The sequence below is a fragment of the Nycticebus coucang genome, chromosome 6 (assembly GCF_027406575.1).
Source record: "Nycticebus coucang isolate mNycCou1 chromosome 6, mNycCou1.pri, whole genome shotgun sequence".
Classification (NCBI taxonomy): domain Eukaryota; kingdom Metazoa; phylum Chordata; class Mammalia; order Primates; family Lorisidae; genus Nycticebus; species Nycticebus coucang.
Genome location: NC_069785.1, coordinates 44,407,327 through 44,423,907, shown reverse-complemented (window position 1 = coordinate 44,423,907; position 16,581 = coordinate 44,407,327). Strand labels below are relative to the sequence as shown.

Genomic DNA, 16,581 nt, shown 5'->3' with positions numbered 1-16,581 from the left:
CACAACAATGCCAACACTGTCTTTTCCTTTTCCTTTTTTTTGGACAAAGTCTCACTATGTCACCCTTGGTAGAGTGCCATGGCGTTACAGCACACAGCAACCTCAAACTCTTGGGGTTTAAGCAATTCTCTTGCCTCAGCCTCCCAAGTAGCTGGGACTACAGGCGCCCGCCACAACACCCGGCTATTTTTTTGTTATCTTTGTCATTGTTGTTTTGGCACCTGGGTTCAAACCCACCAGCACCGGTGTATGTGGCTGGTGCCCTAGCTACTGAGCTACAGGCGCCAAGCCTCAACACTGTCTTTTCTACCAAAAAATATTTCTTTAACACTATCAGAAGAATAGTATAGTTGCTTATAATTATAGCACCTACCATTCATCAAGTGCCTACTATGAGCTAGCCACTTCACATAGTGTGCTTTCAAAATGTAATTTTAAAATAATTTTAGAATTACAAATTGCAAAGATGGGACTCCTAGTGTCCTTTAAGCTCTGACAATTCCAGTCTTTGTCTCTCATGACCTTGACACTTGAAGAGTACTGAATAGTCATTTTGTAGAGTGTCCTTCACATTGGGTTTGTCTGATGTTTTTCACAGGATTAGACTAGAGTTATGGATTTGGGGGAAGATATCACAGATGTGACATGCCCTTCCCCAATAATATTTGAGGGTACATGATATATTTTATTATAGGTGATGTCAACGTTGATCACTTAGCCAAGGCGGCATCTTTTTTTTTTTCCTTTTTGAGACAGAGTCTCACTATGTCGCCTTTGGTAGAGTGCTGTGGCGTCACAGTTCACAGCAACCTCAAACTCTTGGGCTTAAGGGATTCTTTTGCCTCAGCCTCCCAAGGAGCTGGGACTAAGGAGCCCACCACAGCACCTGGCTATTTTTTTGTTGCTGTTGTCATTGTTGTTTAGCTGGGTTTAGAACCCCTCCAGCCTAGGTGTATGTGGCCAGCGCCCTATCCACTGAGCTATGGGTGCTGCCCTAGCCAAGGTGGTATCTATCAGGTTTGTCCATGGTAATGTTATACTACTTTTCCCTTTCCATACATGTATTATTAATTTGGAGAACAACTCTTCAGGTTTGATTCTATTCTGAAACTGAGGAAACTTGAGATATCTACTGGTTTTTTTTTTTTAAATAATTAAGTATGGGAAAACTCACAGGATTTTAGATATTATCTCTCTCTCTCTCTCTTTTTTTTTTTTTTTATAAATGAGGAAACCAAGGCCCAGAGAGGTTAAATGGCATGGCCAAGATCACTCAACCAGTTTACTATAGATCCAAATGTGACCTCTGGTCTCCTGATTTCCAGTAAATAAATAAATAAATGCATAATTAAGACTCCATCAATGTGAATTAGGCATGAGCTCTCTGGATTATCACAAATAAATAGTCAAACTTCCTTTCCCCTAGCTTTGATTGGAAAGAGGAATCTAGAACTATCATCCTGGCTGGAAACAATGGTCAAGCAGCAGCTGTGGAATTCTGGCAGGTCTTGCTGTGGCACTGCAGCCTTTAGTAAGGCTGGTCATAAGACAAGCAGGTCTGGTATCAGATGCCAATGCCTCCTTTCCTTCTTCTAGATTGTAGCTATATGGCCTCCATGGTCTGTTCTACTGATGGCTTCTGAGCCCCCTGGCCTGAGAAGTTATTTTAGTCTAGAGTGCCCTTTGGAATGATGCCAGGCATTCAGAGGGCTCAGCAGGTAGAGATCTTAAAAGGAGAATGGAACCCTCAATGAATCCCCAACAATAAAAAAAAAAAAAAATGGGCAGCACCCGTAGTTCAGTTGGTAGGGCACGGCCACATACACCAAGGCTGGTGGGTTCGAACCCAGCCTGAGCCAGCTAAAACAACGACAACTACAACCAAAAAAATAGCTGGGCATTGTGGCAGGAGCCTGTAGTCCTAGCTATTTGGGAGACTGAGGCAAGAGAATCACTTATGCCCAAGAGTTGGAGGTGCTGTGAGCTGGGATGCCACAACACTCTATCCAGGGTGATAGCTTGAGACTCTGTCTCAAAAAAAAGGAGAGTGGACTGTGAATTGTCATAGGATTCCCATTACCCAGAAGGATTTAGGTATTGTGGTTAATTATGAGCTAAAAACCATTCAGCTCCAGATAGTCATGTGTTTTTACTTTCTGTTTTTACTATCCTTATGATACCCTACTAATAATAGGCACATGAATACTGAAGGGATTCTGCCTACAGGACAAACCCCAGAATTATGTTTTTCCTAAAACCAAGGAAATCTTCTATATGTGTATAATCATAGTATAATCTTCAAAAGTAGGAAAATTACCAAGCAATCTAAAGATCCCATTACAGCAGTGGTTCTCAACCTTCCTAATGCCTCCTAATGCCGTGACCCTTTAATACAGTTCCCCATGTTGTGGTGACCCCCAACCATAAAATTATTTCTGTTGCTACTTCATAACTGTAATTTTGCTACTGTTCTGAATCATAATGTAAATATCTGAAATACAGGATGTATTTTCATTGTTACAAAGGGGTCATGACCCAAAGGTTGAGAACTGCTGCATGAGAGTGTTGCCAACTGTCTCAATAATGCTCGTTACAGGCCCAGAACCTGGCCCAGGATCACATTGACCTGGTCATGTCTCTCGTCAGTCTCCTTCAGTTTGGGACAGCTTCTCAGACTTGTTTTTCATGGGCTTTGTGCTTTGAAGAGTATAGGATAGCCTTTGAGTTTGTTCTATTCTAATTTTTACTTAGATGAAATAATTCAGCAAACGTTAATCAAAAACATTTCTATGTTGATACATACAGATTATTGGTTCAAATAGCTGCACCATATACCACTGCCTGACAGTGTTATATTTAACCAAGCTCCTGTAAAGGACATTTAACTTATTTCCAGTTTCCCACAGTATACACCACATTGCAATTAGTAGCTCTGAGCATTTATCTGATTTATCCAAAGTGGAATTTTTGGGTTAGAGCATGCAAATTTAAAATTTTGATACTATTGCCAGATTTCCATCCTTAAAGATTATACTTTTTTGTAATTCTACCCATGGAGCACAAGAGGGCTCATTCCCCATACCAATGTCAGAACTGGACATTTTCATTCTTTTTAAGCTTGGCCAATCAGGAAGAAAATCATGTATTTGATTATTAATTAATGAGGCTGAACATCTTTCACATGCTTATTTTGTCTGTTTCAGTCTCTTTTGTGAATTACCTTTCCATTGGGCAGTTTCTGTTTTTTGTTGTTGTTGTTTATTTATTTATTTTTGAGACAGAGTCTCATTTTGCTGCCCTTGGTAGAGTGCCATGGTCTCATAGCTCACAGCAACTTCCAACTCTTTGGGCTCAAGCAATCCTCTTGTCTCAGTTTTTCTATTTTTAGTAGAGACAGGATCTCGCTTTTGCTCAGGCTGGTCTCCAATCCATAAGCTCAAGCTATTCACCAGCCTTGGCCTCCCAGAGTGCTAGGATTACAGGCATGAGCCATTGTGCCCAGCCAAGATAGTTTTTAATTATTTAGCTTTAAAAGCTAATAAAAACCATCATTTATATTATGGAAAAGCATCCAGTTTTAAGACTCTTATTTTAGGGTGGCAAGAGAAATTTGAAGCAGGAAATGACTTCAGTTGTTGTAGGGTTCTTTCTTTCTCCTCCATGGCCAAACTTAAGAGAAATAGGGGCCGAGAATGTGCATGGGTCTATGTGACCTTATAAATGGTGCAGAGTTCAAATTTCAAATAATACAATGAAATGTGTCCACAAGGAAATGCACAACATTTACTACCCTTAGGAAGAATCTTGTGCCAGAAAAGTAAATCAGAAACAAATACATTCCATCTTCACTTTCAAATCAATTAAATCCACCAGTTAAGCAATCACAGACTACAGTTACTTAAAATCAAGCCTAAGGGTGCTCTGTCAGACATAAGAAAAATAGAACATACTCTTAAGAACATACAGTCTAGTAGGGGAACAGGGACCTACTTGAAACATTAAGGTACAATCCCTGATAATGCTAAGTGGAATAAATTATGAGTGGGGTAGCATTTCAGAGATGGCATAATCACTGCTAATGGTCATGGAGGAGTAGGGGTGTCAGAGCAGTTACAAAGGCTTCATGGAAAGGGGGGATTTGGGCCTGGTGGGATGAGAAGATTGCATAGGGGTTAGGAGGAGAGGATGCTGCCACCCAGGGAACAGAAGGCAAAGGCTCAGAGGTGGCAGCTGGCAAGAAGTTGGGAGCATCTCATGGCTTAGATTCCCCTTAAAAAACAAGAAATTGTGTGCACTGAGGGTGCTGAGGAGCTAGGGCTGCTCAACAGATGCTGTGGCAGGCAGCAGGGAGTCACTGGGGTCTCCAGACCAGGGAGCGTCTGTCCCATGCCAAGCCACACTATAAGCTGAGGAAAAGGTTATACTGATCCTGTCTTCATTTAAAATTTTCATATTTTATTCATCATAGGGTTTTTGTATTAATTTTGATTTTTTTAAATAGTACATTAAAATATTTATTTTGATTACTGTATTTTTGGCACCTCCTTAAATTCTGTGGCCAAGGCAAGTACCTAATTCTAATCCCAGCCTATTTCTGAGGTTTGGTTGTGGGGAACGAGGGCCTCCTTCCTTCCTTTCTCCCTCTCTCCCTTCCTTCCTGTCTTTCTAGATAGGGTTTCCCTATGTCTCCTGGGCCAGGGGTCCTCAAACTACGGCCTGCAGGCCACATGCGGCCCGCTGAGGACATTTATCTGGCTCGCCAAGTGTTTTTGCTGCCCTGCCTGTCCTGCTTAGCAGCTGACTCGTCCTGGGCCACAGTGCACATGTGTGGAATATGCACCAACTCTCTGACTCTGCTCTTTCTCTCTGTCTCTCCCCGACAGGTGTTTTTGCTGTCCTGCTTAGCAGCCCACTCGTCCCGGCCTGCAGTGCGCATGTGTGGAATGTGCCCCACACTCTCCGACTCCCCTCCTTCTCTCTGTCTCTTGACTCCTCCTCTTGGTCTCTGGTGTAATCGGAGGAGTCACCAGGTTGCCTATGCAGTCTAAGGACCAAGGTAAGAACAAGTTAGGATTTTTTTTTTGAAGTTAGGAGGTCTATTTTTAAAAAAATTTTGCAGTTAGTAGGGCTCTTTTTTTTGTGGTTAAGGGGGGCCTTTTTTTGGAAGTTAGGAGGTTTTTTTTTTTTTTGCAGATAGGGGTGCCTTTTTTTTTGAAGTTAGGAGAGCCTTTTTTTTTTTTAAGTTGGTTAGTTGGTTGGGGGTGGTTTCTAGGGGGGTTGCATCACAGTGATAACACAAATAGTCAGCACTCAGTGCTAATGCGAATTGTCAGTGCTCAGAGGTAATGCAAATGGTCAGAGCTCAGTGGTAATGATAATTGTAAGTGCTCAGTGTTCATACAAATTGTTAGCGCTCAGTATTAATGCAAATTGTCAGCAGTCAGTGTGTGCATTTATGTTCTGATTGCTATTCAATTGTGTATGATGTTGTATGTTGTATGCTGTGTAAGCCCTGGTTCACAATGTTGCAATCTCTGAGCAGTGCAATTTCAGCCATATGCTCGTATGGCTGAACTCACATTAGATAAGGAAGAAAAAAGGCATACATGCCTTCTTTTTTCCTGCAGTGGAATCTGATCGCATGGGTCTTCTCACCCATGCAATCAGATTCCTGTGCGAGTTCACAGATCGCAGTGTGGTTCATATAGGGTAGTGTGAACTGGAAAGGTGGTGGAGGAACCAGCTCTGTAATTGTGCCTGTTCCTGCACCGCACCAGTATGAGCCTGAGGTAAAAGTGGACTTCCACCATCTGGGCACTGGTGAGGCTGAAATGATGTGGACTGGCAAGGCTGCCTTGATGGACACTGATCAGACTGCATTGATGGGCAGTGCAGTTTATATGTCTCCATGTGGGCAAAGTTATTGCTGGTATATTGTTTTTGGCATGCTGTATATGTATATTGGTATTTTACTACTAGCAATTTGGAATCCCTAGGAAACAATGATATCAAGAAAGAGAAAAATTGACTCAGAGTGTAAGATATTCAAAGAACAGTGGACTTATGATTACTTTTTCGTGCAGTACAAGGAAAGAGCTGTGTGTTTGATATGCCAGAATATAGTGTCTGTGTTCAAAGAATACAATTTGCGTTGACACTATCAAACTCAACATAAAGATAAATATGATTGGTTGGTTGGAGAAGTGAGAAAAGATAAAATATTAAAACTTAAATATACATTGACAACTCAGCAAAATACTTTTGTGAAGCAGAAACAGCTAAATACTTCATCACTGCGAGCAAGTTTTCAAGTTGCCAAGCTAACAGCGTGCACTGGCACACCATTTGTGGAGGGAGAATTTGTTAAAGAATGCCTTCTTTCTGTTGCCAAAGAGATGTGTCCAGAGAAGGCCGATTTATTTAGTACAGTGAGTCTTTCAGGACCCTCAATTACATGAAGGATTGAAGAAATGGGAGACAATTTGCATCAGCATTTGCAAAACTCTGCAAAAAAACTTTCCTATTTTTCCTTGGCACTCGACGAAAGTAATGATGTTCATGATTCTGCACAACTTCTAATTTTTATTCATGGGACAAATGACTATTTCAAAGTCACAGAAGAGCTTGCTGCACTGCAAAGCATCAAAGGAAAAACTATAGGAGAGGATTTCTATGAAAAGTTTTGCCAAACTGTGAATAGTTTGGAGCTGGACTGGGCAAAACTAGCCAGTGTCACAACTGATGGTGCTCCTAGCATGGTGGGGTCTAAGAAAGGAGTAATTGCTTGCATGAACCAAGAGATGGACAAACATAACCATTCTCATCCAATAGCTATACACTGCCTCATCCACCAACAAGCGCTGTGAAGTAAATCACTGAAGTGTGACTCTGTTATGAAAACTGTAGCATCTTGTGTTAACTTCATTAGAGGTAATGTACTAAACCACAGACAATTTCAGGAATTTCTGTCTGAGCTAAATGTTGCCTGTGAAGATGTTCCGTACCACACAGAAGTCCATTGGCTGAGTCGAGGGAGAGTTTTGAAACATTTCTATGACTTACTTCCACATATTACAGCTTTTCTGCTTTCAAAAAACAAAGAAGTAGCAGAGCTCAATGATGCAGAATGGAAATGGCACCTTGCCTTTCTGACAGATGTAACAGAGCTACTCAACAGTTTCAATGTGCAACTTCAAGGAAAGGGGAAGCTCATCTGTGATATGCAAACACATGTGAAAGCACTTGAAGTAAAATTAGGCCTCCTCATCAAACAAGTGAAGGAGGAAAATTTCTGCCATCTCCCCACAACTCAAAATCTGTTAGCGGAAAATCCATTGGTTGCATTCCCAAATAAAACATGTGTGGATTCACTGGAAAAGTTGCAAAAGGATTTCCAATTTAGATTTAAAGAGCTTCATCTCCAAGAACAGGACATACAGCTTTTCCGTAACCCATTTTCTATTGACATTGAACATGTGGATACGATTTAGCAGATGGAACTGGCTGAACTACAGCATTATGACTCTCTGAAAGACGCATTTAAGTCAAGTAGCCTTCCTAATTTCTGTGCATCTCTCCCCTCTGAGACATATCCTAATCTCAGGAACCATGCACTCAAAATGGCAACCATCTTTAGCAGCACTTATGTCTGTGAATAGACTTTTTCCAGAATGAAACGTCTGAAATCTCCAACCAAATCTAGACTAACTGATGCACACTTGCATCACTTGTTATGACTAGCAGTGACAAATATGGAACCGGACATTGACCATCTCATTAGCCAAAAGCAGGCTCACAGTTCCCATTGAAATACTGGTAAATTTGTTGATTTAACTTTACTTGTTCTTCATTTTAAATATTGTATCCGTTTTGTTTTTTTACTTCAAAATAAGATATGTGCAGTGTGCATAGGAATTTGTTCATAGTTTTTGTTTTAAACTATAGTCCGGCCCTCCAACTGTCTGAGGGACAGTGAACTGGCCCCCTGTTTAAAAAGTTTGAGGACCCCTGTCCTGGGCTATAGTGCAGTGACGTCATCAAAACTCACAGCAAACCTCAAACTCTTGGGTTCAAGTGATCCTCCTGCCCCAGCTTCCTGAGTTGCTAGAACTACAGGCACGCACCACTTTGCCTGGCTCATTTTCTATTTTTCTCTAACTCCTGGCCTCAAGCAAGACTCCTACCCTGTTTCCCCGAAAATAAGACATCCTCAAAAAATAAGACCTACTTACAGGAAAGATAAGATGTCCCCTGAAAATAAGACCTAGCGCATCTTTGGGAGCACACCTTAAAATAAGACACTGTCTTATTTTCGGGGAAACAGGGTAATTCGGCCTCTCAAAGTACTAGAATCACAAGTGTGAGCCACTGCGCCTAGCCTTATTTCATTATTAACTATACATAGTAGCCTACTTATATTATGAATAACCTTTGTTAGTAGATAGTATTTAGTAAAAAACAATTAAAGGCATTTGAATTTTAAGAAGATTAATTTGGAACTTTTGAGCTTGAGAGACATGCTAGAAAAAAGAATTCTCTATGTACCTAAGTCAATCCTTAGAAAGAGTAACTCTGTGTTGCCAGGGGGCACCCAGAAGAGGGATGTTTTCCCAGTCCATGCAGATGAAAGATAACTCTAGGGGGGTTCCAGAAGCTACTGTCCACTTGGAGACTGGCTGCAGCAGCCAGATGAATTCTACCTCATGGCCTGAGGCAAATCCCTGCAATCCCCCAAATGGGTCACTCAAGTGGGCTTAGTCTACTTCAAAGCAAACCCACGCAGCCCTGCTCAAGGAGAGACTGCTCTCTGGGACACACTGCTTACCACAGGGCCGTGGTCCAAGAGGCAATGGAAGATTTATGAACCCTACAAATGTCTCAGAGCCATGTGGGTCTGGGAGATGAAGTGGTTTTTGACATAAAGAGTATCACTAGTAAATCTTAAATACCACTAGTAAATCTAAAATACCATAAAATATAAAATCTTAAAATATGAACTCTATTGTTCCTTAGCAGCACACAGGTGACCAGTGAAAGATTTTGAGCTCAGGAGGTCAATTATATTGTAGTACAAATCTCAGAAAAGGATAAGGTGGAGAGAAGAAAGGTGCAGGCAGCTCTCTGCTCAGATCACCAGGGGCGCTTCTTGGTTACTTGATGTGGACCTCCCAGTAGGTGCCAATGTTCAGTGAGAGCTTGTCCAGGCTCAGGGCGGATGTTCTGCTAAAATATGTAAAAGCCACAGGCTGATCTTTACCATCTAAACAGCAAGACAATAAAAGAGAGAAAGAGAGGAAAAGAGAGAAGAGAAAGAGATTAATATCTAGGAGGGAAAAAATCTTTTCTTTAAATCTGAAATATTTTCTGACTGTACCATAAAACCTAATCCCTCTTTGGGGAATCCAAAGTAATAGCACTTTTAACTATGAACTTCCATGAATTTTTAAAAACATGACACATTTTTTTTTTTTTTTGTAGAGACAAGAGTCTCACTGTACCGCCCTTGGTAGAGTGCTGTGGCGTCACACGGCTCACAGCAACCTCTAACTCTTGGGCTTTTGAGATTCTCTTGCCTTAGCCTCCCGAGCAGCTGGGACTATAGGCGCGCACCACAACGCCTGGCTATTTTTTTGTTGCAGTTTGGCCGGGGCTGGGTTTGAACCCACCACCCTCGGCATATGGGGCCGGCACCCTACTCACTGAGCCACAGGCGCCGCCCACATTTTATTGTTTTGAGTGCAAGATTGGTTGAAAAGAAATTGTAGGGCGGCGCCTGTGGCTCAGTCAGTAAGGCGCTGGCCCCATATACCGAGGGTGGCAGGTTCAAACCTGGCCCCGGCCAAACTGCAACCAAAAAATAGCCGGGCGTTGAACTGGCGGGCGCCTGTAGTCCCAGCTACTTGGGAGGCTGAGGCAAGAGAATCGCTTAAGCCCAGGAGTTGGAGGTTGCTGTGAGCTGTGTGAGGCCATGGCACTCTACCGAGGGCCATAAAGTGAGACTCTGTCTCTACAAAAAAAAAAAAAAAAAAAAAAGAAAAGAAATTGTAAGGAGCAAAGTGATTTGTCCAAGAACATCAATAGGCAAGGAAGGCTATCCATCCCATCCTATGCCCTTTCCTAATGGTCATAGCATGGGTAGGATTCTCCAGGACTTGAGATATCTACAGTTTAAAAAAAATTCAGAGAATTGGATATTATTTCAAGTCCCAAATAATTTCCCTTATAAAAATATTAACAGGGAAGAGGAAGACCAATTTGTGATGAGAAGCAGGATGTCCTGACTTACTCCAGACTCTAGGATATTTGACCTCTACAGAAAGCACAGAGTTTACTCAGCGTAAATGTCAGTTTCAGGACTAATCATCTCATCACTGCAGATATTTCTATGTCTACAAAAACAAATGGTGAGGTAAGAACGGACTGTTTCTTCACCAGATAAGCGGGTGGTCACAGAAGATGGCTCCTTCCTGAGGCCTAAGACCCAGATCTTGTCCACCACACACCTGCTGGGGTAATGACCCCTCTGGTCAGCAGAACTGGAAGAGATACAAATGGTATTAGAAAAAGGAGAGGAATGGATGTTGAACTGGTCACCATGTCAATGCCTTCAGCCTGTGAGTTTCTCTCTCATCTTTCCCTATGGAGGTATAATCATATTTACTAGAATGAGGAGATAATAAAAGATGACTCTATGCCAAGGAATAGCTAACCAGCAGCCAAAGCATTTTCCCTTTAACAAGCTACTGGAGAGAAATCACTAATGGACACAAAAGTCACAGTGTGACCTGGATATTGAAATCAAATTGTAAGAAATCAGACAATTAATGAATTGGTGAAAGAATGAATGAAGGGAATTAATAGGAGCTTAAATTAAATCCTTTTTTTTTTTTAACTTTTTTTGGGGGGGAGGGGAATAAAGCAGAGACAATAAGGGAGAGACGTTCATGGTAGACAGACTGAAAAATCTCCACGAATCATCTTCACCATTCATTTCTTTAAACAGTACCCTAAAATATGAGGTGCACATTTGAAGATATCAAAAAGATGGCATGATTTATTTATGAAATCACGCAACCTCTTTTGCTGTCATTACCTGTTGATCAAAACACTGGAACAAAATGAAAACTTCCTGTGTAAGAATTGCTTCTGGTGGAGATACTGAAATGAATGACCATCATCGAGATATACCTCACCCATTGCAGAAGCCTGGAGAGCAAACCACAGATACAGCATGTGCGTATATGACAGTTTATAGGAAAAGAATATTATCTCATAAAGTGTAACAACAGAATAAAAAGTTTGTAAAAAATTATTAACAAATGCTTAATATTCAAGCTGCACAAGGTAGTCATACAAATACCTAATCCGCCAAATACCAATCACTCCTGAATAGATAGTGCAATAATATGAATAGGCAAGTCACACAGGAGGGCCACAAGAGGTAGGCTTTGTTGAAAGAAATGTAAATGATGGTCAGTGGTGTAAGTGGCTTTTGTAAAAACATTATACCAGAATGTGACAAGGCCAAGAAAGTTCACAGTATATAGTGGGTGAGATCAAGTATCTTTAGAAGACCCTCCATTGAGAGAATGGTATCTGAATCCTATTTTTCTTTTAGTAGTAGGGGCTCCCTTGCCGTGTCACAATGTCATGGCACTCCACAGGGCAGCTTACTGCTACTGACAATACTTATGCTATTGATCTCTAGTCTCTTGCAGGCCTCTCTAGTCTACTCTGGGGCCTTGGATGGCCTTGGCTCATAATTTGGCCCAAGAAGACTCGCCTAAGTGGAATAGATGAAAAATAAAGCTATAATTTGCTTATCTTATAATATCAACATAGAGAAGAATATTAATATTATAAGAGGAAGAATTTGTGTTTGTTTGGCCATTTAGTATATTTGGGCAAATAGAAAGGAGAGGAGTCTGCTATAGGCTCCATCAGGCTCAAAATCTTTTCAAAAAGACAAATTGGTTCTGGATCTTCCCAGGCTTTACCTAAGATTTTATTTGTTTGAGCCACCCACTGAGAAAAGAAGTTCTTGGGTGGGGCTGGGGTCCCTGAAATGGTGCATAGACACAGGCACCCTTTTACAGCCAAAGCCTACCTCTTGTGGCCCTCCTGTGTGACAAACCAGGTTTCAGGGCTAATCCACACAGGCAGGCTGTCTATGGCCCAAAGAGCTTTCATTCCAGTGGTAATCAATGTCAAGATGAAGAGCACCAACAGTCACAGTGCTCAAGAAGGACATTTCTATCATCCCCAGATCTCAGAGATCCCTGAATAACAATTTTAAGAAGATCGGACAAGCTGGACAATGATTCAGAAATAATTCAAAAGCTTAGTTTCGAGCTTTGTGCAGTGGCAGTATCGTAGCCAATGAGGTTTATCTGAGGCGCGATTATTGCTAATTGAAAAGTTTTCCCAATACCCTGCCGTGATGACTTGCAATATAGTAGGCGCTGGCAATATTTGATGGTCTCTACAGAGACTGAATTAAAAAAAAGAAAAGAGAAAAAGCTTGATTTCTAAGTAAACATCAGAAGCATCTATCTCAGATGGGGCTTGCCACTTCATATGGTATCACGCATTCGGAAGGCTGCCTACACTATAAAGAGACACAAAGCAGAAACAAAAAGGGTAATGGGTTTTCTAAATACCTTAGTGCATAGAGCAACCCGGAGTCCATATGGGGAATCAGCCATCCAGCCTGTGGATTTTCCTACAGTTGTCTTCACTGGCACTACACTTCCACCTCGTTGAAACACTGGTATCTGTAAGAGAGCAGCACGCTCAGGGAGGGAGTATTCACATACAAAAATGTCAAGGTAGAATTTTACAATATTTCACTGTTTACGATTCACACTCTTTACAAACACAGACTCAAGAGTAAACCAGACCCGGTGCAGTGGCTTATGCCTGTAATCCTAGCACTATAGGAGGCCGAGGTGGGTGGATTGCTTGAGCTCAGGAGTTTGAGATCAGCCAGAGCAAGAGAGAGACTCTGTCTCTACTAATAGAAAAAGTGAGTAAAAAGATTACTTGAGCTCAAGAGTTTGAGATTTCAGTGAGCTATGATGATGCCATGCCATGCTTCTCAGGGTGACTGTGTGAGATTCTGTCTCAAAAAAGACAAAAAAAAGAATGAAAGAAATTGTGGGCACAGAGATGGCAAATGTGGAAGCCCTAGCATGAAAAGAAAAAGAGCTCAAACACTAAAATAGGTCCATTTTTTAATTACTAGGGAAAGCTCTCGCCCTTCATTGTGTTATTATCTATATCTATCTTTGCTGGTTTTCCTTTTAAGTGATAAATTCTATTTTGCCCATCCTATAAGTGGCCCTTCCTATTTTGCATTTTAATTTTCCTATCAATATAATAAACATATTTATTTCTAGAGTCTTGCTAAAGAGTAAATTTCTCTGTGTAAGAGGACCGGATGTCTGTGTGTACATGTGTATATATATAACAGATGGTGGTTTCTTGGTTTGCGGAGTTGACATTTAAACTTACTCATCATGGCCTATCCCCTTCTTGCTCTCTGCTTCTCTGACCATTAGGACAACTGAGGGTCAATCTGTGAAACTGCTTCTATTATAGAAACCATCAAGGGTACTTTAAATGACTCTCACAACAGGGTTGTAGGCACCTCGCATACCTGTGGGTCTTCTTGAATGGTACTCTGGGCAGGCTAAGTCCACTAGCTTTCCTACCTCCTGTAAAGAAGCTGCCTGGGTCACATGACAGCTTGTACTTTGTTCTGACTCAAACACTAGCAAGGAGAAGAGTATATGGACATACATGAAGTTGAGAGTGACTGTGAAGTAGCTGAGATGCTCCCTCTATCCAAATCCTTCCAGGTAAATATGAAAACAACAACAACAGGGCGGCTCCTGTGGCTCAGTGAGTAGGGCGCCGGCCCCGTATGCCGAGGGTGGCGGGTTCAAACCCAGCCCCGGCCAAACTGCAACAACAAAAAAAAAATAGCCGGGCGTTGTGGCGGGTGCCTGTAGTCCCAGCTGCTTGGGAGGCTGAGGCAAGAGAATCGCGTAAGCCCAAGAGTTAGAGGTTGCTGTGAGCCGTGTGATGCCACGGCACTCTACCCGAGGGCGGTACAGTGAGACTCTGTCTTTACAAAAAAAAAAAAAAAGAAAGTCAATAAACCTATATAAAAAAAAAAAAAAAAGAAAACAACAACAACAAAAAGATGTTCCCTGTGCTTAACTTGCAGTTGGCAGCAAAAAAGTAAAACATATCCACCTCCTAACCACATCCCCTTTCCCTCCTTGGCCAATTTCTCTCTTCTTTCTCTTTTTCCTCAAAGAACAAGGTGGAATGCCTGAGGCTAGGAGTTTGAGACTAGCCTTGGCAACATAATGAGACCCCATCTCTAAAAAAACTTTTTAAAAATTGGTAAGGCATGGTGGTATGTGCCTGTAGCTTCTCTACTCAGAAGACTGAGGTGGGAGGATCACTTGATCTCTGAAGTTCAAGGCTGCTGGGAGCTATGAGCAGGTCACTGCATTCTAGCCAAGGTTGTAAGTTAGAGTACAGTGGGCTCCAGAATGGGAGCCTAGCCTGAGGGAATGCACCCAGTGGCTTGCCTCAGTTCTCCCACAATCTAGGTGTGACCCTGGATAAGTAATTTAACTTCTCTGAACCACACTTTTTTCACTTCTGTGAGGGTTTAGAGTAGATGATTGTTAATGCCTTTTCTAGATCTGAAAGTTGATATCTGAAATCATTTCTTATAATGGGATTCATATTTCTGCTGATGATTAAAAAAAATAACATTGACCTGTTTATTAACCTTCACACTAGTGAGAGTCTGTAGCAGAGGTTGTGATTCAGGAAGCTTCAGGAAGACACTTCCCTTTAGGAACTCAAGATAGGCCAGGCGTGGTGGCTCATGCCTATAATCCTAGTACTCTGGGAGGCTGAGGTGGGTAGACTGCTCTGAGACCAGCCTGAACAAGAGTGAGACACTGTCTCTACCAAAAATAGAAAAACTAGCTGGGCATCATGGTGGGCACCTGTAGTCCCACCTACCCCAAAGGCTGAGGCAAGAGGATCACTTGAGCCCAAGAGTTTTTTGAGGTTGCTGTGAGTTAGGCACTCCACTAAGGGTGACAAAACGAGACTCAGTCTCAAAATAAAATAAAATAAAATAAAAATAAATAAATAGAAAAAAGAAAAGAAATTCAAGAAAGTTTGGATGGGCTATGTTAACTCCAATATTATAACTGATGCATTCCATTAGATCTAGAGACCCAGGTTATAACTGAAAACTCTTGTTTCTTAACTTGGTCCTGTAGAAGGATATTCTATATGACACATGTGATGACCAATATGTTTTCTCTGTTTTCAATGTTATTGTTCTTCTTAGACACACAAATATAAACTACAAGGAAGAGCTGTTTTTGCCCCTCATGTTTTATACAATGAAATCAGAGTATATATATGTTATCTTTTAGCTTTTTTCAATAGCTTTATTGATAATAATTACATGCTATACAATTCACCAATTTAAAGAATATAATTAGTTTTCAGTATATTCAGTATGTTCAATTAATTTTAAATATTTCTATCACTCCCAAAAGAAACCCTGTACCTGTCAGTGGTCACTCCCATATTCCCCAAACTCTCTCCTGCCCCCAGCTGTAGGCAACCACCAATCGACTTTCTGTCTCTATATTTATGTGTTATTATACAGAACACTAACATCCTTGGTTCTTTCTTTTCCTTTGAAAATTTTTTTAGAGATGGGGTCTCACTACTTTACCCAGACTGGTCTTGAACTCCTGACCTCAAGTGATCCTCTCACTTTATCCTCCTGAGTAGCTGGGAATACAGGTGTGAGCCACTGTGCCTGGCCTTGATTCTTTCTATATAGGAACATATTATGAGCTGAATGTTTGTGATCCCCACCCCCACCCCAATTCAATTGGAGATGGAATCCCCGATCTCCAATGAGACTATATTTGGAGTTAAGGACTTTATTGAGGTAGTTAAGGTTAAAAATGAGGTCATAGGGCGGGACCTCATATGAAGAGACATGAGACAGCTTTCTCTTTCTCTCTCTCTCTCTCTCACCCCCATGTGAGGGCGTAGCAAGAAGGTGGCAGTGTATAACCCAGGAGGAGGTCCCTCACCAATAACTGAATCAGCTGACACTTGGGTCTGGGACTTCTAGCTTCTAGATTGTGAGAAAATACATTTCTGTTGTTTAAGCCACCCAGTCTATGGTACTTTGTTATGGCAGCCCATTGTGCCATATTAGAACAGACTAATATAGTACAACTAGGAAGAATAATAATCTGAAAATAACTTACAGTGTCCAGGGCTACTGGGATCTTCACAGTACATCCTCCTTCCCAATGAGCAAATGTCTTCAAGTCATACCAGACCTAATAGGTAACAGACCCCAGTCAAAAAGGGTATATGTGAACAGCTCTGTTTACAATTTCATTATTCAGTAAAACATTCCCTCACTTGAATTTCCAATAACCAGAAAGCTAAAATAAACATAATTTTAAAAAATAGTGGGTAGAAGTCAGAAAGAACACATGCCCTGTGATTGAT

At 41.3% G+C, this 16,581-nt stretch overlaps 1 protein-coding gene and 1 non-coding gene across 5 annotated transcripts in view; one reads left to right on the top strand and one right to left on the bottom strand.

The window, feature by feature from the left end:
- GANC (glucosidase alpha, neutral C) overlaps window positions 1-16,581 on the bottom strand; it is a 75,088-nt gene that overhangs the window by 212 nt on the left and 58,295 nt on the right. For all 4 annotated transcript variants that reach the window (XM_053593624.1, XM_053593623.1, XM_053593625.1 and 1 more), the window contains 5 exons: window positions 16,332-16,406; window positions 12,660-12,773; window positions 11,093-11,205; window positions 10,432-10,535; window positions 180-9,259 (listed from right to left, as the gene is read on the bottom strand). In XM_053593624.1, coding sequence (XP_053449599.1) covers window positions 9,150-9,259; window positions 10,432-10,535; window positions 11,093-11,205; window positions 12,660-12,773; window positions 16,332-16,406 — 516 coding nt within the window. In that variant the 3' untranslated portion in view covers window positions 180-9,149. The remainder of the gene's footprint in view (window positions 1-179; window positions 9,260-10,431; window positions 10,536-11,092; window positions 11,206-12,659; window positions 12,774-16,331; window positions 16,407-16,581) is intronic.
- LOC128589279 (U4 spliceosomal RNA) lies at window positions 12,350-12,490 on the top strand. Its single transcript, XR_008380881.1, has one exon. It is a non-coding gene; the product is annotated as a U4 spliceosomal RNA (small nuclear RNA).